General features: G+C 44.8%; 1 protein-coding gene across 1 annotated transcript in view; it reads left to right on the top strand.

Moving 5' to 3' along the window:
- Positions 1-775: 775 nt before the first annotated feature.
- LOC149325457 (luciferin 4-monooxygenase-like) overlaps positions 776-24,328 on the top strand; it is a 30,675-nt gene continuing 7,122 nt past the window's right edge. Inside the window, exons 1-6 of the mRNA XM_089563271.1 lie at positions 776-947; positions 4,986-5,089; positions 6,244-6,446; positions 13,946-14,114; positions 19,084-19,221; positions 22,573-22,701. Coding sequence (XP_089419397.1) covers positions 791-947; positions 4,986-5,089; positions 6,244-6,446; positions 13,946-14,114; positions 19,084-19,221; positions 22,573-22,701 — 900 coding nt within the window. The 5' untranslated portion in view covers positions 776-790. The remainder of the gene's footprint in view (positions 948-4,985; positions 5,090-6,243; positions 6,447-13,945; positions 14,115-19,083; positions 19,222-22,572; positions 22,702-24,328) is intronic.

Below are 24,328 nucleotides of genomic sequence, written 5' to 3'. Positions count from 1 at the left end.
TTGGCCAAGAGCAATAATGTCTCATGCCCAGCCAAACAACTTAGTGCCCTTCAACTTTATGAAAAATAACTTTCACGGATTTGTGCTATTGTTGAACTTGAATGCCGTATGACTGCTTTCGGATGAGGCTTTGTTCGCATCAGCGGAAAGGGAATTCTTTGCATTTCAAGGTGTATATTCTCAGCGGGTTTTAGTCGCTTTGCATAGAAGCAAGGCGCGCAATAAAATGCGAAGCCATCATTATCTAAGCATGAAAGGCGTGTGTTCAATGTATATTATAAAAGGTTATCCCAAAGAGAGACACTGTATTGGGACCTCGTAATGAATATATTTGAAAAGAAACATGTGGGAGATTTTGTGAATTATGAAAGGAATAAACGAAAACGGAATATATTCACACCGCACAATATAGTGTAAACAAAAAGAACAAAAGTGCACTCTGTAAAGAGGAATAGAGGCACCACCTCTACTATACACAACCAAAAAAAAATAATGCCACAATGAAAATTGGTAAAGGTGTTATAGAAAAAAACTGCACATAATGGAAAGAAAAATGAAAATAGACTAAAAATAAACCGATTATACTAAGGACTCTACAATAAGAATTTATCTTCTTATGATTCCTTTGATGTAGCACAGTCTGATAGGCTGAAAACAAGTAAACCTGAAAACAGCTTGAGAAATTCTGATGAGAAAGAGAACATATTTGGCCTGTTGGAAGCACTCAGCATTGTTGCACTTGCAGGAACGAGACGGAAAATGGCTGAGCTTCGCCGAAACGCTCTCGTTAATGGAGCGCTACGCGAGCGCCTTTCAGCGACTTGGAGTCGCCTGCGGCAGCCGGGTATGCGTCAATGTGACCAACTCGGCCGAGTCCATTGCCGCTGTGTACGCCCTCTGCTGCGCAGGCGCCGCTGTGGTGCTGACTCGAGCTGGACTTACGGAGCGTAAGAGACAACACTCGTCATTTATTTTATATATCTGATTGACGTGCTCTAAAAATCAGCAGCCGCTTCTAGGAAAGTAGTGCAAGAAATGTTTAATACAGCGGAAACATTCATCGATATGCAACCAACTGGGTCCATTGCACCGCCTTCTGCCTTTCCGAGGCCTTCTGTGTTATTTTCGGAAATGGGTGGAAAAATACATATATCGCTTTAGACGAAATCATAGGGAGACATGACTCTGTATTAAAAGCTACATAAAATTAATTCGTAGAACACTTTAATAAAATTTAAACAAGAATGACGGCATAAAAATGAACACCGCCAATAAAGAGAGGTTACAAATTTGGGCGCACACAACAGGGTGTTTATTGGCATAATGAAAGCGCCTTGTCCCTTCCTCAAAAAATGCTAGGAAGTTGTGAGCCGAGTTTTTAAGCGACATGAAATTTACGCTGCGGTGAAGTACAGACTTCCCAGTTTCTAATAAAAATTACATGGCTTGCCTTTACTTAGCGCCCCATCGCGGTGGCTCAGTGGTTGCGGCCCTCGGCTGCTGACCTTAAAGAAGTGGGTTAGATCCCGGCCGCGGCGGTCGAATTTCGATGGAGGCGAAATTCTAGATGCCCTTGTGCTAGGCAATATCAGTGCACGTTAAGGAACTGCAGGTGGTCAAAATTTCCGGAAGCCTTTACTACGGCGTCTCTCATAGCCTCAGTCGATTTGGGACGTTAAACCCAAATAAACCGAAACCGAATCTTTACTAAGCGTATGCTTGCGGTATGAAACAGAGAACGAGGCTGTAAAGGAACTGTTGCTTTATCACTATTTAGGTGTCTGGTATTTATTGGCATGATGCTTATTCTGTTTAGACAACACATTGTTGCGTTACGCCAAGTTGATGAAGAGAGAACGACAGGACAGATGGCTATGGCCCGATTTAATGGCCGTGGGGCTAGGTTGAGTGCTCTTGCCACGCCATTGCTCACTTTGTCGTCTTCTAATCCATGATAATATTTATATTTAAAAACTGAACGTAGGTGCTGTGGAAGAAGCATTTTAAAAACAACCTTGGGTTCTTAACAATTGTCGTGAGATCGGATCGGCTCCACTGACTGTCAAAGGCCAGACGCTTGCCGCACCTTCCCACTTCTGTTTGGCGTCGACGGTTGAGCTGGAAGTGATCGTGTTATACTGGTGTGATAACGCCTGATAGCGTCGTGCGGAGCGGTTGCGAGTGGGCCTCCGAACCTGTTTGTCACCGAGGCAGTAGTTAAGCATATACGAGCCGCAATGAAAAGGAAACATATTCCTTGATCACCGACAACACAGATATTCAGTTAGCTTTTCATTACATGCATTCGAAACTGAAAGTAAAACTGCTACGAACATCAATAAATTACGACATGAACATACTTCTAGAATCTATGGCTTGCATGCCGCTCACTGTGGCCAAAAGGTGGTCGAAATTACTCCGGAGCCCTCCATTACGCCCACTGCCATAGGTCATGGGCAGCTTTTGTATCTTACCGACCGCATACCACATACAATGCCATGGTCCACGGACACCTTGGTATAGAAAGAAACATGCCACTTAATATGGTTCCAAGTATAGAGTTGCGGTGTCTGTACAATCCCATGTATCTTTAGCCCTCTAAAGTTCCGCGTTTAACCCAAGCAGACGCTAATTAATATCCAGCTAGTGCTTAGGAAGTTCTTCATTTCTAAATTTTTCTCAGCAGCCTAATAAATGGCACAACGAATTCCCGCCCTCCCTAATGATTTAGCCTCTACTTCTCTGGGTCCCCCATATATGCACTTTGTATGTTATTAGTGTTTTCAGGGTCCAAAAATTACTCTTTGTGACTCACATTAGAGACAGCAAGCTGCTGTGTAAATAGATCTGTTCACCCTAGGAAATTAAAGCCCCTATGCTTGAAAAAAAAACTAAAAACCCGACACACCCCTCGACGACGCACCAGTCGTATCGTTACACGGAGAACTATTAATCTCGAAACGTATTTCTGCCTTTATTCGTATGCATGGGCTCACACAATATTGTGCAAGAATTTTTGAGATCAGAGAATTTTTAGTCAGTGCACATTTTGGCGCTTCTTATGCGCATTTTTTTTTAGAGTTTTGTATGCTTCCTAAGTAACCTTAAGCTGTCTTCTAGAGGACACTTGCGATCATCCCTGAATCGTCATAGGCCTAAAGCGGCTTTAGCTCCCATTCTCCGCAAACTCAGGAGAATATCGCGAAGAAACCACAGTAAACGGCAGGGAATACATGAAGTCAAACCTAAAGCGAACTTTGCAAAACCTTCCCTACGAAGAGCGGTTATCAGCGCACCGGAAGCGGAAGCACGTGGTAGGCCTTCGAAGCCTCCGCTATCAATCAAGGTGAAGGTCGAGTTGACGCCAGCAGCGCTGCAGCACGGCAGGAGCTGCAGCAGTCCTATTTCGTCATCCCGGCTTTATTCGATGCTCGGAACGGATAAGATGCGAGTCGTCCAAAAAAAAGGGAGGGGTCCGAGAAGGGATCGCTTGTTGAGTTGATCTTTGTGAGCTCAGTTGATCTTTGTGAGCAATCTTAAGCGACCAATCGTTAATTTAACTGCCACATGCCAGGGTGCGTATTTTTGTCGCAGATCGGGGGGCAGGTTGTAATGACGTCACCAAGTTACGAGACTTAGGTGGCCCACCTGCCTCTTAGGTTGCTTCTGTGGGGATTTTTTTTTCGGATTTGTCGCTGACGGTAAACGACGCCGACGCTGGATACTCTGCTACACGAGCTTTCTAACGTTATCGCGTTAAAATGTTTCCTCAAAAAACTTGCCGTTTGGGCTGTTAGTTGCTCTAAGCAATAGAACTCGCTCAGTGCGAGCCAACTGGCATATGCGACTGCAAACGCAAGTGTAGGGTTAATAGAAGAGACACGGGAGAGGCCTTTGCCCTGCAGTGGGCGTAGTCAGGCTGATGATGATGATGATGATGATCCATGCGAGCCAGGAGCTGGTCACTTGCGCGCACTTCTATGCGGAATGCTTACACGGCCGCTGCGAGAACCCCCGACCCCTCCGCACATTCTTTCAAGAGGTGACTTTTCTGTCCCGGCAGGTATAGCCAGACACATCCCTGTCAGGTTTGAACCGAGAGGCAAGCCACCCAAATGGCACACCTCCAATATGAAGCTTTGGCGAAGGCACTCCGAAGCTCTACCACATGACCTTGCAGCGCGCGAGCACCGCAACCTCCCCTACGAATCGTCCCGCCATGGGAGCCTCGTGGCGACACTGGCTCTCTTGCTAGGCCGCCAGCTCCTGCTTGGCCCCAGCCACATTACATCCCATCTAGCTTTGCGTTTACGATTTAGGACAACTATACCTGACGGCAAAAATCTTTCAAACTTTTCCTCTCTCTGCTCCCTCCCTCTCCAAACCTGCATTAACATTTCGTATAAATATTGTGCGCGACGAATTAATGGTCCTCTTTCGGTTATCTATAGTCGCCTCTTAGAACCTGATGAAAGGCAGGCACACCAAATAGCTGAGAGGCGGCCTTCCTAGAGCTATGCTCGCTTTTTACTTGTTCGAGGAAAGCTGAATGAAAGAAAGAGGGAAAGAATTAAATTAGTTGTCTCATAACTTGCCCCGTAAAAATTAACGGTAAGTTTCTCTAGCAAGCAAAACAATATTACCACTGAATATAAAATCCATGAAAATGCACTATAGTTTCATATACAGTGGGCGAATCAATGCGCGGTTTCTAAATAAACAATTTTGCTTTAAAAGAAATGTTTCACAACAAAGCAAACGTCAGGTAGAACCCAGAGGAATGCAAATTTTGGTGACCATATAAAAGGGTATTTCATAAGAAATTTTTTGCCCCAAGTATGTATCTTTTACCAGGTTTCAGTGTGTAACTAAATTCAGAGCAGAGAAAATATATTCGCAGATGCAATACTGTTTAATACCTAGAGGTCTCAAGGTTTAGGACTTATTCATTGTGACAGAGAGCATAAATTTCACGTTGTGCGCAGGAGAGGTTTTGTACCAAGTGGAGGACAGCGGTGCCACCTTCGTTCTGACAGAAAATCAAAATGCTGAGAAAATTTTGAGGATACACAAATCAAGACCTTTCAAGGTGAGAATGTTTTAAAGTCGTCTTGTTTTCGTTAACAACATAGTTTTTTTTCGGGTGTGGTCCGCGGTGCCAATTTGTGTCAAAAGAAAAAAGAGAAAAATAGGAAATGTAAGCGTAACTTCGGTTTTTCTACTCTTGTGTGTCTTCTTAATTTGCCCGATTACAGCAGTGTGTCAAAATAAAGCTATTTTCTGTTTATTAAGACAACTGAACGCTAAATGTTGTCATACATTAAATATAGTTTAGTCCCGCGAGCGAAAACCGCAGTGGCTGAACTCGCTGGGAAAAAGCAAAAAAAAAAAACACGTGAACACAGAGCTCTTGCTTGTACTGAGCAAGCCAAACAAGAGGACACAACTACATTAATCACATTACTTCAGGCGTCCCATACTATTTTTTCGTAACTCTTTTAGTCATGATTCATAATACAATTAGAGGACGAAGTTCGGTATCTCTGATTTTCGTAAGAAGTATGAAACTGGCAGCAGGCACAAAAATTCAACCCTTCCTGATGATTTATCATGCAATTTATGGTTGGTACTGATATCTGCACGCCATGGCTATACACGGATTACACGATGGCAGTACAACATTTTTAACTGATGTCTTCAAGAAGAAATCACTATGTAAGGAATTCAAATTAGTTTCAAGTAAAGTAAAGGTTTATGCATATAAAACAAGGGAAAGAATGCGACTACGTTTCGGGGGAACACCGGCGCTTAAAAGATGCACGTAGGCGTCATTGTTTGTTTTCCTTTTAATTTCTCAACGCTTAGCGTAAAAAGGTATCCTATCACTTATATCAAAGAGTCCAAAACATAAGTTCCGTCCATTCAGAGCACAATATACGCCAGCAGTAGCCGAAGCTGGTGCATAACAAGTTTTGTACATATTTGTGCACACCGTCAATGAACAGGAAAACGCCCAGAATGTAACAAAATTCATGTAGATGTTGACTATTCGGATGGAATCAATAGGCGCCTTTTCTGCTTCGTCCTTTCCAGGCGCATTCCTAACGCCGAGGGCGCGCCGCATGAAATTGATAGTTGGTTTTAAGCGTCAGAAATGGTCGTGAAAAAAAAAAACACTAAGAAACACCTACAACGAAACGCCTAAACCCGTTGAACTTTTCAAGAGCCTGAGCCTTTCCGCAGGGTCTGTTCTGCGTCGACCGTGTGGATGGCTTCCACTGCATTAAAGACTTCGAGAGTGGGGATCCCACGAACTTCGAAGAACCGTGCGTGGATGATAAGCGTGCCCACGTCCTGGTCTGCACATACACTTCTGGCACGTCTGGCCTGCCCAAAGGAGTCGAGGTCACCATGTCCGCCTACAAAGCATCGGTGCAGCTGAACCAGTAAGCATTGGTTTCGACAAAACAGCAAGAACTATGGTACTATTCAGATAGGAATAGTGAATTGCTTTTCGATAAGAAACAGTACAGTGGCACGTGAAAAATGGGCTCTTTGTCTGTAAAATTGCCTGTTCGATTTACTTTTGTTGCTTTCCGAAACAAGTGTTTTCAGCTTAAGCTAATCATTAATATATCATGATTCCTTCACAAGTCCTACTTTCTTGAACGACGGTTCATTTTGATCCAGTGTGGTGATATTATAAACAAATTAAAGCAGCGCCTAAGAGAATTTTGCTACAGTAAAATAAGTACAAGCGGCAGCAAAATTTTATTAAATCTGTCGGGTGGACTGCGCAGTCTCAATTTTGACTTTTGTTTATAGTCCTGATCAGTGAAGTATCGAAATTCGAAAGATTCTTTCAGAAGGGTGATTCGGGGCTTGCCTATAATAGTTGCACATCGAATATTGTTGAAAAGCCATGACTTCAATTAATACCTTAGCAAGGAAGATGTTTTGCGTTAACATGCGAACACTTATCGAGCTCGCAGTTCGTTTTCCTTGCGATTCAAGAATGGCATGTGAGTCTCTGGGCACATGCGTTCAGCAAGATAGTGTGGTGGCATCATGAAATTTTGAGGTTATCGTAACATTGCAACCAACAATGCAGCTATCCGCCACCTTTTCAATGCTGATGAGCTAAGTTTCTTCTTTCAAGTTCTTTTTTTTCAATCCGAGCAACACATCTAATCTCCGTCACCTTAAAGAAGCCGTGCAGTGCTTGCTCGATACGTTATATTGCTCTCAAACTCAAGTCCGCCGCCGCCGCAAAGGCTCAGTGGTTAAGGCGCTCGGCTTCTGACCTGAAAGATGCGGATTCGACCCCGGCCGCGGCAGTCGAATTTCGATAGAGGTGAAACTATAAAGGTCCGTGTACTGCGAGATGTCAGTGCACGTTAATGAACCCCAGGTGGTCGAAATTTAAGGACTCCTTCACTACGGCGTCCCTCATAGCCGGAGTCACTTTGGGGCTTAATCCCCCATAGACCATAAACCCATAAAAAATACCGAAGAGCAACTTTATGCAGTTTGGATTTTCCTAGGCTTCCGTAAAGGGTTCGACTCTATTCAGCATCGCACGTTGACTTAGAAGCTTGGTGCATGTGGCATTAGGGGAATAGCCTTAAACCTTATTCGTAGCTACCTCAGCTCAAGATTTAAGTTTTGGGTATTACAGGGTTGTCAGTCTGACATTCAGCTTATTAACTACACCGTACCACAAGGATAGGCATCAGGTTACTTGTTGTTTATTTATACACAGATGACGTAGTTGAAATTCCAAAGACTCAACAGTTTGTATTATATGCCGAAGACACTGTTTTTTTTCCTCTGTTCCTAACCTTATAGAAATAGAGGTAAAGTAAAAGTAAAACGCTTGGCTACAAGATCTAAATACCTGGTTGTATTTCAAGTACTCTGAGGTAAATACCAAGAAAACAAAATTTATTCTTTTCTATGCCAAAAGTAACTCTACTGACTATGATATCGCTCTGTGACACGCTTCCACTGCACTAGATCAAGTGGAAACACCTCCATTTACTGGTGTTATTTTCCAAAGAAATTTAAGCTGGTCTGATCACATAAACAATGCTCGTGTAAAAACAGCATGGTTTGTAGGCATGATATATAGACTTCGTTATCTTCTACCCACCATGCTTGAACAAAATAAAAGTATTTCTCGCTTGTTAATTCATACTTAAGGCACTCTTTATTAGATTGGTTAACCTTTGGTAGAAATGACATGGAGAAATTTTAAGCGCTCTAACGTAAACCGGTTCAGTTATTGATGCGCTCCAGAAGCTCCGTCAGCGCTGGCATTTAAGCGCTCTAACGTAAACCGGTTTAGTTATTGATGCGCTCCAGAAGCTACGTCAGCGCTGGCAAACTAATGCAGCAGTTTTCTATAGAAGTTGTTACAAGCTCCTACAGCATCAGATTATGCCTTCCGGTGTGCACAAAAATAACAGAGAAGTACAATAGCTTTCAAGGCGGTCAAGGCGGAAAGCTGGGCTAGTTGGTTTGACATAGTTAATTAAAAGACTAGCGCATAAAACTAGGACAAAGACAAAGAAGGAGACAGGACGAGCGCTAAACATCAACTAAAGGTTTACTACACCAAACATGTACTTAAAACACTTCAGTGGCACATGCGCACACTGAGTTATAGCTTCTATAATAAATACCTTGGCAGAGATACGAGTTACTTTTTGTGGCAAATCTCAGCTGTAGTAGAGCGTGGTCATAGAAATTCTGGAAAAGAATGTCTGGAATATTAAGTCATGCTCATCAGTAATGCTCACCCTAAATTAATTCATATTGCAAAGCATTGCAAAGCGGCTGGAAAATTTAAGCAGGAATGCTGAAATTTCATGTCACTGCTTGTGTGAGTTTGTAATGCGCTTTGTGGCTATCTTCTTTTTTTCTTGCACGGATCTTGAACAGAGCATGCCCTTCGTTGTTTGCCTTTAAATTTATTGACCGAGTTTTTCCACTTTTCCTTGCTTTTCGCGCAGCGCTGTTACATTCTATTTTGGAAATTACAATTGTGAAATGCGAAATGCAAATATGTTTTGATATGTACATTTAGTTATAGTACAAAATTTCTTGTGTAACTGCTGTTGCGGAGAGCTACTGCTGACTCGTCACTGTTGCTGCACCATCGACGTCATCTGAGGCCAGGGCCTAGTCAAGAGGCGAAGTTCGCTCCCTTTGCCCTGTCCCAAGGGCAAGAACTTTTGTATTACCTCCATAAACAAACTACAGTAATTGACAACCATCTATATTAACAACTACGGACAATAAAACTAACATTTTTCAAACAGAGAAGATAATGAAAACGAAAAAAAAACGTATTCACCGCAGGTGCCACCGGGCTTCCACTATTGTTTTACCCTATGTTAGGCGGTCCACATACTGAAACTTATAGCGGGCACGCATTTGCAAGATAATTGTGATTCAAGAAACAGCCAAGGCTAGTTGCATTCGAGCTCGGGTGTACCTGCCTTATCATGACAGATTACTGTCACGCCGACCAAACGTTTAACAGCAATGGAAAGATCAAGTGGCAGGTTTCGCATTGCACTTTTCATTTTGCACTGCAAGTGTTTATTCAGCAGTGATAAATTGTTGGAGTCATATTTAGGTGGAGTGAATTTCTCCCACTTGTAAGGGCTTCTAAAGCCCTCTAAATATTATCACGCACCTCAAGAAGCCGAGGCACACTTACGGGGCTATCGTGCCAAACATCTAACAAAAATGAAAAGATTAAGTGGATGGTTTCGCATCGCACTTTGCATTCTTCGCTACAAGCGCTTATGCAGCAGTGATAACTCGTTTGCATCACATTTTGGTGGCGTGAATTTCTTTCACTTGAAAACACTTCTCACGTCCTCTCAATTTTATCACGCACCGACCGGGCTGCCGTGCTGGGAATGCGTTGATAGCTGACATCCGATTGGTTCTACGGAAACTGAATGCCGACCAAGAGAACAATAGTATAGGCGTCACACAAAGCTAGCAAAGCCTTTGACATACTCAACATTTCGTTTCTCATCACGTGTGCAACCCACATACCAATTATGACCTGCATTAGATGGGACGCACAAGGGCTTAAAAGACAATGCTCGGAATCAGGCTTAATCAGGGAGGGGGTAAGAGAACCTATCTGTTGCTGAATCAGCCGTCGTCGTCGCTTGTGCGGACATTAGGGCTGCAAACCGCGTCTTTTCTTTAGACCTTTCTTTTTTTTTGCGTCTACCTTGCACGTACCTTCTGTCAGCGTGCGGCAATTGCAATGGTGCTATTGGGGCTAGTGGAAAGGCCCAGACATTTTACTCTTGAATTGAATTCAGTTTATTTTCCCAGTGTCACTTGGGAAGGGCCGAGGATAAAAGCTGCGAGAAATGCTTGACGAGCCCATCGACCCCCACAGTGCGTCGCAGCAGACAGCAATGCCGGAAAAAAAGTACGCATACAAATAACGAAACAAGTCAGTCACCCCTGCAGTGTGCGGCAATGAAATAATAATCAATACAACATGAAGAGAGATGGGTACACGCACACAAAAATACATCAGTGATGGTGCAGTTTCAGAGTAATTGCTGGAGGGAGATCAGTTTTAAAAGTGATTCGCCCGAAATTTCAGCAATCTTCACATCAACTGCATTGAGTTGTTCAAAGCACGTGGCAATGTGTTCTTTTTAGTAGCTTGTGTACCATATGTAGTAAATGTTTCTACATATCAATGTTCAGAGTGTCTGCTGTGAAAATGGCAAGTGTTAATATGAAAGTCTTCTAAGTGGTGGAGGTGGTTGGTATTTTAACTAGGTCAGTTCTGTAGGTGCCAGGCAGTCTTAGGTGGAAAAGGTAAGATACCTTTACTATACCATACTGATTGAAAAGCTCGGCTGAGTCGGCGAAGAATCTCTAGTTACTTTACTTATAGCAGGTAAAACTTTTTTCTGAGGCCGATAAATGTTGTAGTTGTTAGTTGCACTTATAGTTTCCAGCATAAGCTGACAGTAATTCAAGTGTGACACGAATATATACTGATACAACAGAAGTTTTACGTTATATGAAAATAGACGTCTATGCCGATTTATAATGCCTGTGACACGAGACAGCTTAGTTATTACTACGGTTACTTAGTTATCTGAGCGGAACTGGCTTGTAAAATGGACACCTAGACATTAAAGCTTCCTACAACTTTTATTCGTGCTGAGCCGAAATACAGATCAGGTACAGAGGCAAAAACTTTATTTTTTGGACGAAAAAACACAGACACGATCTTGTATAAGGAACTGCTGTGGCTTCCGTCCTCTGAGGCGACAAAAGGCCCCAAAAAGACTGAGTAGTTGCATTGGCCACCGAGACCAGCACAGTTTTCATTGGTTTCCTAAACTATGTTCGTCTGTTCTCTTCAATAGGAAAAAAAAAATCAAATTACTCAATCCTTCCGCCGCATTTAGGTGACGATGAAGTTATAAAAATTATGATTTTGCTTCTTATCCAGCGAAGCAACAGCACCGACAGCAGAGGCTCTCTAAGCTCTGTTGCGCACACCGCACACATTCATACTGGCAGGTCACATTCAACAACACTGTTGCAAGTGTAATACCGCACTACATACAATATGAGTTACCGTGGGGTTCTAAATTTACAGGTTCCACACCACCTAGTTCTTTTTGCAAACGCGAAATTTAAGAATGTGCAATTTCTCGCGGTTTGTTTTCTGCCAGAGTTTACGCGTGTGCGGTCCAAACTCGGGAGTGCCCTGGCAGCGTGTTTTATGGCGCTCGACTGCCGAACACAAGGACACGGGATGAAACCCAGGGCGCGGGGGCCGCGCTTCGATGGAGGCCAAATGCCAAAGACGTCCGAGTTGCTCTATCATGTCCACACATGGTAAAAAGCCCCAGGAGGTTCAAGACATTCGTCTCATGGCTGCATTGAAGTAAAGGGAAATGAAGAGGCGCTCAGCATCGGCAAACGGACCGTTCCTGTCCCGAGTGGTATCGACGAAGTATGATCGTGCGCGTTGAGTAGTATACGCTGGAGAAATGTAGGGACACTGAAGATGGCGTGGCCCTCAGAAGCAAGGAAAAAAATGTTTTTACGGCACACGCAATATTGTAACTTTCTTTTTTCTTACGTTACTTTATGCACTTACTACGACAAAGCCTGAGAAAGGTTGCCGCCGATCTCAGATGCATTGTGGCCCGATTTCCCGGGACACAAAGCCCTCATGCTGGTAACCTTAGAAATGGTGTTTTTTTAGACATTTCTTTTTGCCGTCTCCGTCACGCAGCGCTGTCTATCTGTTTTCCTCGGCAAAAAAGCACCACATTCATTCGTGTAGCACAGGTTTAGAAAAGATTTTTAGTGCAAAACAACAACTTCACAATGCCGAACCGGCTCGCTGGTTTGTGTGAAGCAAAAGCTGGGAGGTGACTTTGGGCAAAGCATAAATAAGCAGACAAGTAGTGTAGCGACTGGGATTTGAACCAGCAGCAGCGCGAACAGATAAGCTATTGCAGACCACTGCACGAGAGCACCAAGCTATCGCCGCAGCCGATCACGCCTGGTGCTAAACTGCAACACGCTCTCGTGCTGTGCATTGCACATCGTCTTCTTCACCAACTGATACTACTAGCAAACTAATATTCCGGCTTTGAGCACTTTGGCGGCAGTGACAGAGAGATGTGCGCTGCATGCTTTTTCGTGGGCAACGTTGTGGCAGGAACAAGGCAATGGAGCAACACGCGTTGGCGTTGGCAACATTGCTGTGTAACGCGGCGCTGAAGCATAGGCCGCCAGCGTACATTGGGAAAATTCACATTGACGACGAAAATGTCGAAAACGCGCATAATCGGCTCCGTGGGCACATCAATCGCGCTCTCACGTACGGCGTGGGGCTGTCCACCTGCAAAAAACTGTGCTCTTGCACAGTATTTCGGGTTTAGCAATGCTAACCCGCTAGCTAATTTCCTTTATGTGCCCATTCTTGCAACAACAATCCGATCAAAGCCAAGGTAACTAAAATAAATTGGTTATGAAGGACACAAAGGTGCCGAAGCTACCTGACTTCCCGTGGGCATCTAAATCACGGAGTGAGGGAAGGTAGGAAGGCAAGAGTGAAAGCAGCAAGAGAGGAAGATGCGTCATATGCAGGTGTCCAGATTAATTTCCAACTCCTGCGATTCCTTCCGGTAACATACAGTGCACAGCGCAAGGACGACTTCTGCATACCTTCTCTGTGAAAGCGCGACCGTCACGGCCGTGAATTCTATCCGAGGACGCCGTACCAAATTCCAGCCGCGGTGGCCGTGTTTTTATGGAGGTAATATCAAAGAAACGTATGGGTGCTGTGGGAAGTCGGTGCCCGGTAAAGAACTCAGGAAATAGAATATAGAGCGACAGACGGTGTTCTGAGTGAATTGTTTTATATAAAACATCATTCAATGGCACTATGGTGTATTCTCGGCCAGCAGTGCACAGATTTGCAACCGGTTGCGTCTGCCACATTTTAAAGGGTGTTCAAGGTTAAAAACTTCCGCAGAGATTTATAAAGCGAGTGCAGTAATAATTATACCCGGGCTTAGTATGGGTAGCCCTGATACATTTTTTCCCATGCACATTTATGCAGATCGATCGACAGCAACCGTGTAGGCCACTATAAAAGAGGCCATATCTGTGCTCTTTAAGTTATCTCTATTGCGCGGTTTCAGATCCTTTTGGGTTTTTATTTGATATATACAATTTGATTCATTCATTGCATTTCCGAACGTGAAGGCATTCTTCCTTGTATCGTTGTTATCACATGAAGTTGGCGCTGAAAGAAAACTAGGGCGTCTTCGTCGCGGTCATTAGAGTTGAGCGCCTTACCGCTTTTCTCCGTCTCTTGCCAAGTTCCTTCACTTCTTTCTACCGCCCTTTGTTTCACCAGGGCCGTGGACATGTTCTACGAAGGCGACGTGTACCTGGGCTGGAACCAGGTGACGCATGCAGCGGGCTTCACCCTGCTGGCATCCGCGCTCTGCTCGGGTGCCAAGGTTGTACCGTCACGAGGAGGCCTCTCCGCCCCCGAGTTCGTCCAAGTCGTCAACAAACATCAGGTGCCTATCCCTGCCGAGTGGCGCTCTAAGATGCGCACCACTTTGTTCATCCAAGAAAGCGAGCACAACATCCGCGAATTACCCGCAAGGCAATATTTCTTCGCGTTCCATACTGCTGAACAATTGAATATGTTTTCCGCATGTACCCATGTGAAATCAGGTAAACATACAGGCTTTCTAACTCTTTCGTTTTAAACAAAGTCTTAATTAAAAAACAGAGGGGCCTTACTGAAGAATAGACACGAAAGCTTTTTCTGATTTGTTCGCTCTGAAAATGAATTGATGTGAAGACTACTTTCGGCATGCAATTCTTAAATTTTGCGTCTGTAATATGAGCTTGGGTCCGCTTATATTGGCGTTATATTATAAACACTCTACTGCATGCTTGAAATGCATACAATGTTCAAACCCCAACTGCATTCTTAAAATACGTAAAGTTTGCGTGTAAGAAAAATGGCAGAGAACGGAGGTCTTTCAAGAGAACTGCAAGAAGTGAGAGTTCTTGTACGCGCCGAACGCATGGGCAGGGGAACAATGTCGTCACATCTGAGCGGGGTCTCGTGTCGATGGGGTCGGCACGTCGGGTGATTGCGTCGGTTTCAGTTCGTCGTGTCGGGTTGTCGGGGGACCTTCAGCTAGGCCGTTTCGGGTCTGGCAGGCTGGTGCACGGTCCGGAGACGCAGACCAGAAACAGAAAAGTGCGGACACAGGGCTCCAGAATGCGATGACCATGAGGATGAGAGTTGGGTGGTACCCTGCAAGCTCATCAAATGTTACGTGGTGGTCAGCCGAAAAATGAGACGCGATGGACGATCGCAAAAAAATGATTAGCCGCTGGCCTAGCGCGAGTGCTCCGTCACGCGCCACTGCCAACCTTGTCTCCTTCGTGACAATATATCGAGGAACTGCTGCCTGTCGCAGCAGAACCAAGGCACGGCCTCAATCGGCTGCGCACATTCGCTGCGGTAACTTTACTCCGGCAGTATCCGCACGCTCTTCCAACTTTCCAAGAGTATAAATGGGTATCGCGGAACACGCTCTACAGAGTATATTACATTCTGTTTATTACTTTCTTTACTGAGTGGTGCAACTATAAACAAAATTTAATAAAGTTCTCCCAGAAATCCTATTTCGGCGCTTGAAAAGTCCTATAGGTGTTGCCCCCGGCTTGCAGTCTTTTGGCCATCCAGGAAAGGCCTCCGTGCACTGCTGCCAAAAGGCCATTTTGCATGTTTCCAAAGGCTTTCGGTCAAGGGTCGCATACTATCGGCGACCAAGGTGCCTTTTCCACTCCCGTACTGGTGCTTACCTGCTGACCTGAAAGACGTGGGTTCGATCACGACGGCAGCGGTCGCATTTCGATTGAGGGGAATGGCTAAAGACCGGAGTCCTGCGCGATGTCAGTGCACGTTAAAGAACCCCTGGTCGCCGAGATTATTCGGAGCCCTCCACTACGGCTTCCCAGCCAGTGGGACGTTAAATTCTGCAATCCGACTGACCGACAGGCGGAACGACCGACCGCCCAACCAACCAACCAACGTAGTATTTTGATAGATCCTGACGCTTAATCAAAATTGCTGATTGGGCGAGTTGGTGGGACATGATTCGAAATGACCAGCGTGAAAACAGACGGAGACAACTGAACAAACACAGACGACAGGACGGGCGCTGATCAAGATTTTTCCCGCCCGACGGGCGTGTCCCCAGGATGGCTCCAGGGTGCCACAGAGGGCCTCAACCTCGAATGGAACTATCCTCTACTTCAAACAGAAGGAAACCACCCTCGACTGGCAGGCGGTCGCCGCCACAATTTTGACCAGCGTGATGGCAGAATTGTGCTTAGGTGGACCACATAGAAAAGAGTCCAATGAAGAAGAAATACGTTTAATCAAAATTGCTGATTGGGCGAGTTGGTGGGACATGATTCGAAATGACCAGCCCGAAAACAGACGGACACAGCTCAAGAGACACTGACGACAGGGTGGGCGCTGTCCTGTCGTACAGCTCCCGTCCTGTCGTCTGTATCTCTTCAGTTGTCTCCGTCTGTTTTCGCGCTGGTCATTTCGAATCCTGACGCCCCCCTTAAGAAATAGCAGAATTCGATTGACAAGCAGCGAGCCGACCGGCCGATGCCAGCGAAAGAAACGAGAAACGGAGATGAGGGAGGGGGTAAGAGTGCGAGAGAACATGAAAAGTGGGCCGTATCTTCTGTGTTCTTTCGCCCGGAAGGCATCATCGGCAGTAAATCGATAAGGAAGCCAGGCGCCGCATTCATTAACAAAACATTTCATTCACATTTATATTCTCCCTTTGCCATTTTGGTCGCTGCTCCCAGTGGAAAGACGCCAGGCTGGTCGTTGCAAAAGCACTCTCATCGTTTCCATGGTTTCCGCGCCCATATCGCACTTGAGGACTAGGGGCAAACTCCGAAGAATAATGGAGCACGGCGATATGTTTTGCACGCTTTGCGAGCTTTATCGGAGATAATTCAGTGTGGACAAACTGGTCGAAGGTAGTGCGGCGATTAGGAGCAGCATGATGCATGTGGCTCAGCCCAACTGTATGCGGCGACAGGCGACTGCATCTAGCGTCGGCGGTGCTACCATACCGTCCGTTTGTGATTGACCGTTTAGTTCCTGACCTGTAGCTGCTTTCGTAAAAACTGCCGTCAGGGCTAGTTCAAATGAAATGAAACGAAGCATTACTAAAAAGAGGCCCTGATCATGCCAGCGCGGACAGAGGCAGGTGTAACAACAGCGCAATTGGTTGTTTTTTTTTTTACTTGGTGAGTCTACGAGCGTGAGCACGCAAAGTGACTGGCTGCAGAAGAAACGATGCGCTTGCCAAACGTGTTATTTTGTTGTTTATATGTTTAGCGAAGAACGCGGCATGATTCCTGAAATGATGAAATAGCGTGGTGGCATGAATTCTGCTTCCACTTCCATTTCGTGCGCTCAGAACCACTGTTTCTAAACATGGCGCTCGTTATGCGAACGTGTCATGAGCCTTTCTGCGCAAAGAGTTTGTGCAGCTAGTGCACGCGGAAGTGTGAAAAGAATTCACATAACTAATACGCAGAACTTATTCGACAGCCCACCCATAACTTCAAGCTAAGCCCTCAAATTATTGAAGTGATTTGCGTTGAACGAATTTTTTCATTCAGAAATTGTAAAGCACGGCTGGGGCAATGGAATCCAAAAGCTGCGGGTCCATAATTTTGCATTCGGCTTGTACGCAGCGTAAACTCTGAAATGCCACAGGTCTGTGCCTAACGTAGTTTGAGAGCATCTCTACCAGAATGTAACCTTAAAGGGGCCACGACAACCTATTTTCGCACACACCCTGCTTATTGCATATAATTTCCAACACGTTAAACTACAATTCCCCGAAGTTTCAGTGGGTTATGTGCGGTAGATATTTTTAAAACGAATTTGTTTCGTTTCTCTTGCGAGCTGGTTGCTGGTCTGGCAACCTCTGATCGCTGACGTCCCAAGGGCATACCCGCCTCGCGTCGTCTGCTACGCGCTGTTCACTGCATTGAGGTGCTTGCTCGCACAACGTGGACGGAGGCTGCTCGAAAAATTTTTTTCTTTTAGCTTAGCGAAATAAAATGCATTTTCCATGTTTTCTTTTCGGAAGCCTTAAGCTTAGTAAGCGAGCTTAGCGATCCTTGGGAAACCGGACTTGCTCGTGGCGCTTGTTTTCTGATTATTGAGGAAACAGAAATCGGTGCACCCCTGGTTTATTGTTTACACTTAGAAGCAGTGAAGTGTTCCCGTATGTGAAAAACGGAACTTGTCATGCATGCCTTCGCTGATGTGCGCCGTGAACGGCGTGGCGATCTGTCTTCTTGCCCGTTATTCGTCGGCTCGATAAATAGCAACTCAAATTATCACAAGGTGGCTCCAGAGTGAGCTTGCGGCGCGAAAGGGGCAGAGAAAAGTGCCAAATGCGACTGCCTTCCCGCTGCATGTGTGTGTGTGTGCAAGTCGAACGTATACATTTCTTTCGGCTCGTAGAGCCGTTTTGCAAAACCAAGCCGCTAGCAGAAACCAATACGACTCGAATGTTTCACTGCCCGCACCGAGAAATAGTCGCCGCCACCTAAATTAGTGCTTCAAGATATTAGTGAATCATTTAGCCTGTACTCTGCGTGCGCTAAGTCCGCCAGGAATCCGACGGTTACGGTTACTGCAGCTCCGCGCTAAGGTTGTTTACATATAGCTGTGCTCAAACAGTGATCGTTTGCTTGACAGGACGCAAGGTGGGCTCTCTATATCTTAAATATTATCGGCTCTTAGAAAATGTAGTTTGACTCGTTTATGCACTGCGATAACACTACAATAAGAGCCGGTGAAATGTTTAGGGGAATCCCCCAAGGTGGAGTAGATTTGTAATAAGGGAATAATTATTCATTGACACGTTTTAGACCAACAATAATAGAGCAGCGAAAAATATGGACCACAAAAAGTTAGCGACCTGCCAGCTTGCTCTGTTCGTTTTATTTTTTTACCGTTCTTTCGGTCTTGCTTAGTAGCGCACTTACTGAAACGACGTACAACTATCCAGGCTCAGTTAAACCTCTCCCGTAAGAGCACTGCTTCACCCTAACACTCAGGTTATTTCTCCATTTATTTGCTCATGGAACTGCCATGGTGGACATGTGGTCTGTGGAAAAAATGAGTACGGAACCTGAATTATTAGCACTTGCAGCGTTTTCAACTTGTTCAATTCTTTATTGACATCTTTGTTATTCTCTTTTTCGATAAAAAGTAGTAAACAAGCGTCACCGCCGTAAGTAGGCCATGGTAGCGAAAGCTATGGCCTGCTGACAGAGCAGTTAACACGTGACTGAATAATATGATGGCGTACTTTCCAAGTGAAAATGTAAGCAAAAGCTGAGAAACCGAAACAATGGCACGAGGAGCAGAAAACCGTTTTTGTTTTAATAACTGAGGGCACCTTCCAGGTTACATCGCTCGCAGCTTTCCCAACGGCGTTCCGGAAGCTGGTCTTCGACTTGAAGGAAGGCGACGTTCCATCCATCAAGCGCATCCTCACGTGCGGGACATCTACGCCCGAAGAACTGTACAAGAAGATTTTACAGGTATGATCGCGAGCGCAGATCGAATTATTGAGTTGAGTTGAGTGGAGTTGTGTATACTACTGGTGGAAGAATTAGCCTTGCTTATTCTGCCGGAAATTGCACCACCGTAGCGTCACTTATATGTTAATTATGTCCTCAAAACGGAGTCAGATCTGCCCCGCTATGCACACAGTCGCTTATAATAGAACATAGGCCACTCCCGCATTCACCATCTATGCACACGTCCACTCACTGCACAGCATTATCCACTCCGAAAGTCACCATCTATACACATAATCAGTCACAGTAGAACGCAGTACACTGCAGAGCCACCATCCATGCACACACTCACTCACAGAATAGCATAGACCACTGCAGAAGGCACCATCTACGCACACATTAAATAACAGAAGACCATAGAACGTCCCTGCTGTCACCATTTAGAGTCAAGATCAGTGTCCTGCAGGAATGTTAAAAGAAGGCTTGAAGCCTCCCTTCTGCATGTCTGGTTTCCACTCGGAAGCCTGCTGTTAAAAGCTGTCTGCTCATTAGAATGCAGCTGTGGGCGCATAGGGCCTGATCACACTGCAATGAGCTTGACTCAGTATGTAGAGCCGGAGTCCAAGGCTTCCATGGTCATATGGCTTCCTTTTTGAGCCGCATGGTCGAGCAGTGACACACCCTTGCAGCTCGAAAAATAACGAAGGGAGAGAAGGAGCATCTTCCTTCTCTGGTGATTGGAAGTCTGGTGTATGCCGTAACAGTACAAATGCACTACAGTAAAGCAAATTCTGCAGTCATGAGTAATTTGTGGAAGGCCGCAGGTAGTGCACGCGTAGATCAAAGGTTTAATCTGTATCCTCGCTCGGCTGAGTAGTCTGTGCAAACATCAGAGTGCAGGTTGCATCGTTAGGAACGTTAAAACTTTAAAATGCTGAAAGATACAGTACAGGATTGCACTTTTGGCATATAAGATGCCTCTCTGTCACGGTATATATGTCTACGAGATAGAGAGAATGTACTTTATTCGGAGCACAATAATTTGCTGTTGAGGTAATCATCGAGATTTTTTTTCTTTACCATGCCCATTCCTACTAATAGACACATAATGATTGATGGGAACGCAAATTTCTGACTTTGACACCATTGTTGAAAAGCTGCGCCTTCTGCCTAGAAGCTAAGTCACCATTGTTATTGTTCTCATTAGCTTATTTTCTCTTTTCTGTGGTGGTAAGCTCACAAGTGAAGAATGAATGCCGCAGCCAGCGTGAAACGTAGGAAATCTCCTGATTCGGCTGCGTGGACAGTTGTTTTTGTCGACTATCTGGGTAGCGGTAACACTGAAGATCCGGCCTCATCATCCGACTGTAATTCAGAGGGCGAATTAGGCCCAAGGAACCAGGCTAGAACAGCAGTGGCAGCACCTTGTTAATTTATCACTTTTTTTGAAAGCGAGGAGCAGAGTGGGGGAGGGGGGGGGGGGGTTGAATCTGTTCCAGTACATTTTTGTTTCTGAAACGGAGGAAACTGGGGCTAAAAGCTCTAGGAACAGCTTCATTAGGACCCTAGTAAACGTAGTAAACGTGGCATTTAGTAAACGTGGCAGTACGAGGGAGTTGAAGAAACGGCAGTGTCTCAAAAATGTCACTACGTGAAAATGCAAGACTCGACAGCCTTTCTGACTGTCAGCCTGCAGCCTTCAGCGTTCGAAATAGGTACTGAAGTGATTCCTTCTGTCTGGTAAACTGAACAAGGTAGAACTGAGATATTTTTAGACATTTTTTTGCTGTTGGGTAGGCAGAGAATTCTTTTTATACCCAGAAATTCCTTTATTTACATTTTTCAATCTTTTTGATGCAAGCATGCGTTGCAATTTTTGTTACCAGTTTTACAAAAGCTTTGATTAAGAAAACAAAATATCATGAAAATTCAACCGCTTTAACAAAGCTATTTAAAAAAAAAATTGATTATATAACATCAATCGTGCTGCATCCGCACATGACACAGCAATTTGTCTTCATCACAGTATGTACGACGCATTATTCACATGAAAAACACATCAAACAGATAAAATTTGAGACCATAATACAAGTTAAGAGTTCCAGAATTGACTAAAACATTGTATACCCCGTTCAACTGTAAAATATTTAATACGAACGAGCCGGTGTTGAATAACCACTTTTGTTAGCCTTCCCGCACTGAATATAGTTTGGCGCCAGCTAAAGTTTATAACTTATAGCACATCAGGACTTACTTTTGCGCGTTTAAGTTCCCTGAGATACTCCGGTTCTCTTGCAATAAAAATAAATTACGTCCATTGTAAGTGCTATTTTATTTCGTGTGATCCAATAAAACTGCCACAAATCACTTTTTATAGGGTTCCCATGCTCGTACTCTTAGACGCGTAATTATTAAATAAAGCTTGCAACCAAATCTGGCGTCTCTGCAGTCTCTGCAAGTGAAGCTGTCCATTGCACGCTGTCTCAGACCACTTGTTCCTTATTTTACTTGCATTTCCTCAAACTGTCGTGCGTGCGCCTATCTGCCCACTAGGAGCGTTTTTCTTGCCCTAGGAGCGGGCGATCGGTTGCCACCAGCATGAAGATAACTCAGTAACGCACGTTATTTTCTAGTACTGTATTAGGAAAAGAAACCAACCAAAACGACGCAGATATCAAAAATGAGAATATAGGAAATAGTCTTTTTCCTATCTACCTCTCAGCTTTCCTGTGTGCGTCATTTTAGCTGGTTTACCAATGCGAAAGCATTATATGTCTCTGTCGGTTCAGGAAAAAGTGTCCGAAGATTGGTCCGCACGATTACGTCGTTCTGTGTTAAGGTGTGATTGTGACAGATAGTGTGCGATAAAATGTCGCCGTGGGAAAAATGTGCTTGGTGAGGTGCAATTAGTACATTAATTTAACGCGAAACAACGCGACTTAGGCGTCAAAATAGTCATGAACATCGATATAGTACATGGACGTCGAAACAGCCACGGACGTCGATAAATTATGTGGTCGTTTTGCTTTAACATTGCTTCAATGCGGGTCGCCGCAGTGTTATCAAAATGTTTTCTTAGTGAAGATAACCGGCGGGTATAAGATACATGATGGGCTTTCAGCATTGGACTGATCTTTTTCCACCTTCAGCTTTTAAGCTTACAACCCTTCCTCCCAGATATCGGAGTTTTGGGAACGGAAGGGCGTCTTCAGGTAACATGGCCGCCTGACCCGTTACAAAGGCCACGACCCCCGTGATAACGCTTTTAAACCTGAAATATTATGCCTTGGGCCTTATTACATAAATGTCCCATTACACATTCGGGTTCAGGTATTTTTTTAGAAATAACTGCATTTACTTGTTCTGGCCCAGGTATTCCGACTCAGAAGTCTACGGAACGGTTACGGCCTCTCCGAACTCGTCGGGTATGCCTGCGTGACGGCACCGAACACGGTCGGTATTGCCGACGCCGGTCACCCTCTGCCCTTGGTTGAATACAAGGTTGGTTGGCACGTCCCTCATATGTGCGTGTATCACGGTCCTATCACATCGATGCAGCTGTACCAGGCAGTACTCTAAATTTTGGCACAGCGTCATGTATCTTTCACTACAGTAATAAGGCCAAAATAACTAAATCCCTCGGCGACTTCTTTATAGCTTGGGTGAAGTACTGAGTGTGATGGTACAAAATGTCGTAACTAATACTCATAATGTGGTTTCAATATATCGGCTATACCAGCAGCCATGCCGTGACAGGAGTCAGTGTCGCCGGGAGTGGGTCAATAAAAACAAAAAAAAACTCTGCGCTTTCTTTCTTGGCACTTTTATTAGGACCTCACTAATGGCGCAATCAACCGTTGTCAACTCAGTGCTTTTTCACAGAATCCAACCAATAGACTTGTGTAATGTTCAATCCTCATACTGTACACAACCTAAATGGGCGATTTTGGAAGCGAAGAAACAATATGTGCAGGAACAATATGTGAAGAAACAAGCGCATTCTCTTGCGTGCGCCGATAACTAGAGGCGGCATGTTAGCTAGGCCGAGAGAACGGAGCAGCTGCCCGGCATTCGGTAGACACGTGCCAGGAGACGGCTGTGTTTCTTGTGTAGGATATAAAGTGCAGCCGCAAAAGCAGGCTTTGAAATCCACTCAACGAACATACCACAATGCCTACTGGAACTACGTACATACGTTCCAGCTTTTCTTAATGAAACACGTTACGGGGCTAGTTGGAGATGCATTTTCTTTTCTTGAAAATTAAACAACGCGGTATATTTAGACGAGTACACAGTCTCTCATGTCTTTCTGTGTACTGTCTAAATATGTAGCGCTGTTTAAATTCCAGGAAAAGCAAATAATTCAAGCTTCACGTTTAATATTTTTTTCTTGTCTGCGCAAAGGTCTCAACGAACACAAACTGCGATTAGAGGTATCGTGTGGCAGCGCGCCGACCCGGTGACAGCTTCCGTCTTCAAATGTTGATTATGAACATAGCTATACAGGAGATATCTCCTTTTTCAAATTACGTCGTGTTTTATCAAAACGAGGGGTTAAATTTCGACATTTATCAGCACCTCGGTAGAGCATAGACGGCAAGACCTGAACAGATCGACGGGTGCTTCAGTGAACCACTATGAGGCCGAGATTACAGATTAGTGAAAGCGAGGGCGCGGCACGCTGGGAATGCTGCGTGGTCAAGAAGACTTTGCTAGAGTTTCTAAAAATAATGCGACGTGTAAAACTGAACGACTACACACGTAGAGGTACTAACTCGGAGAGATCTGGTCGCACGTTAATATTGCAGCCGTAGTGCAGCCGTAGTGCACGACACAGCTGCAGCGATTGAGGTTGGTAGCTCGAGCGGATTGTACGCGTGCGGTCATGGCCAGGGGATTTGCGAAAGCTCTTCGCTGCGCCCGCAATACACGCTTGAAAACCACAGGCTGGCTACGGCTCGCTTGATCAAGCGAGCCATAGCCAGCCTCTGTTTTTCCAACACCGTTAAAAAAACCTGTCTGCACAGTATGAATGCTCTATAGCTTTGAAAAGTAGTATCTTCGGTTGTCAGAAGCACGTTACCCTTCACACCTCTTAACATCAGTTGCCCAGAAGCTACAAAAACGA

The sequence above is a fragment of the Amblyomma mixtum genome, chromosome 10 (assembly GCF_055824585.1).
Source record: "Amblyomma mixtum isolate Tamu chromosome 10, ASM5582458v1, whole genome shotgun sequence".
NCBI lineage: Eukaryota > Metazoa > Arthropoda > Arachnida > Ixodida > Ixodidae > Amblyomma > Amblyomma mixtum.
This window is presented reverse-complemented; position numbering and strand designations above follow the sequence as displayed.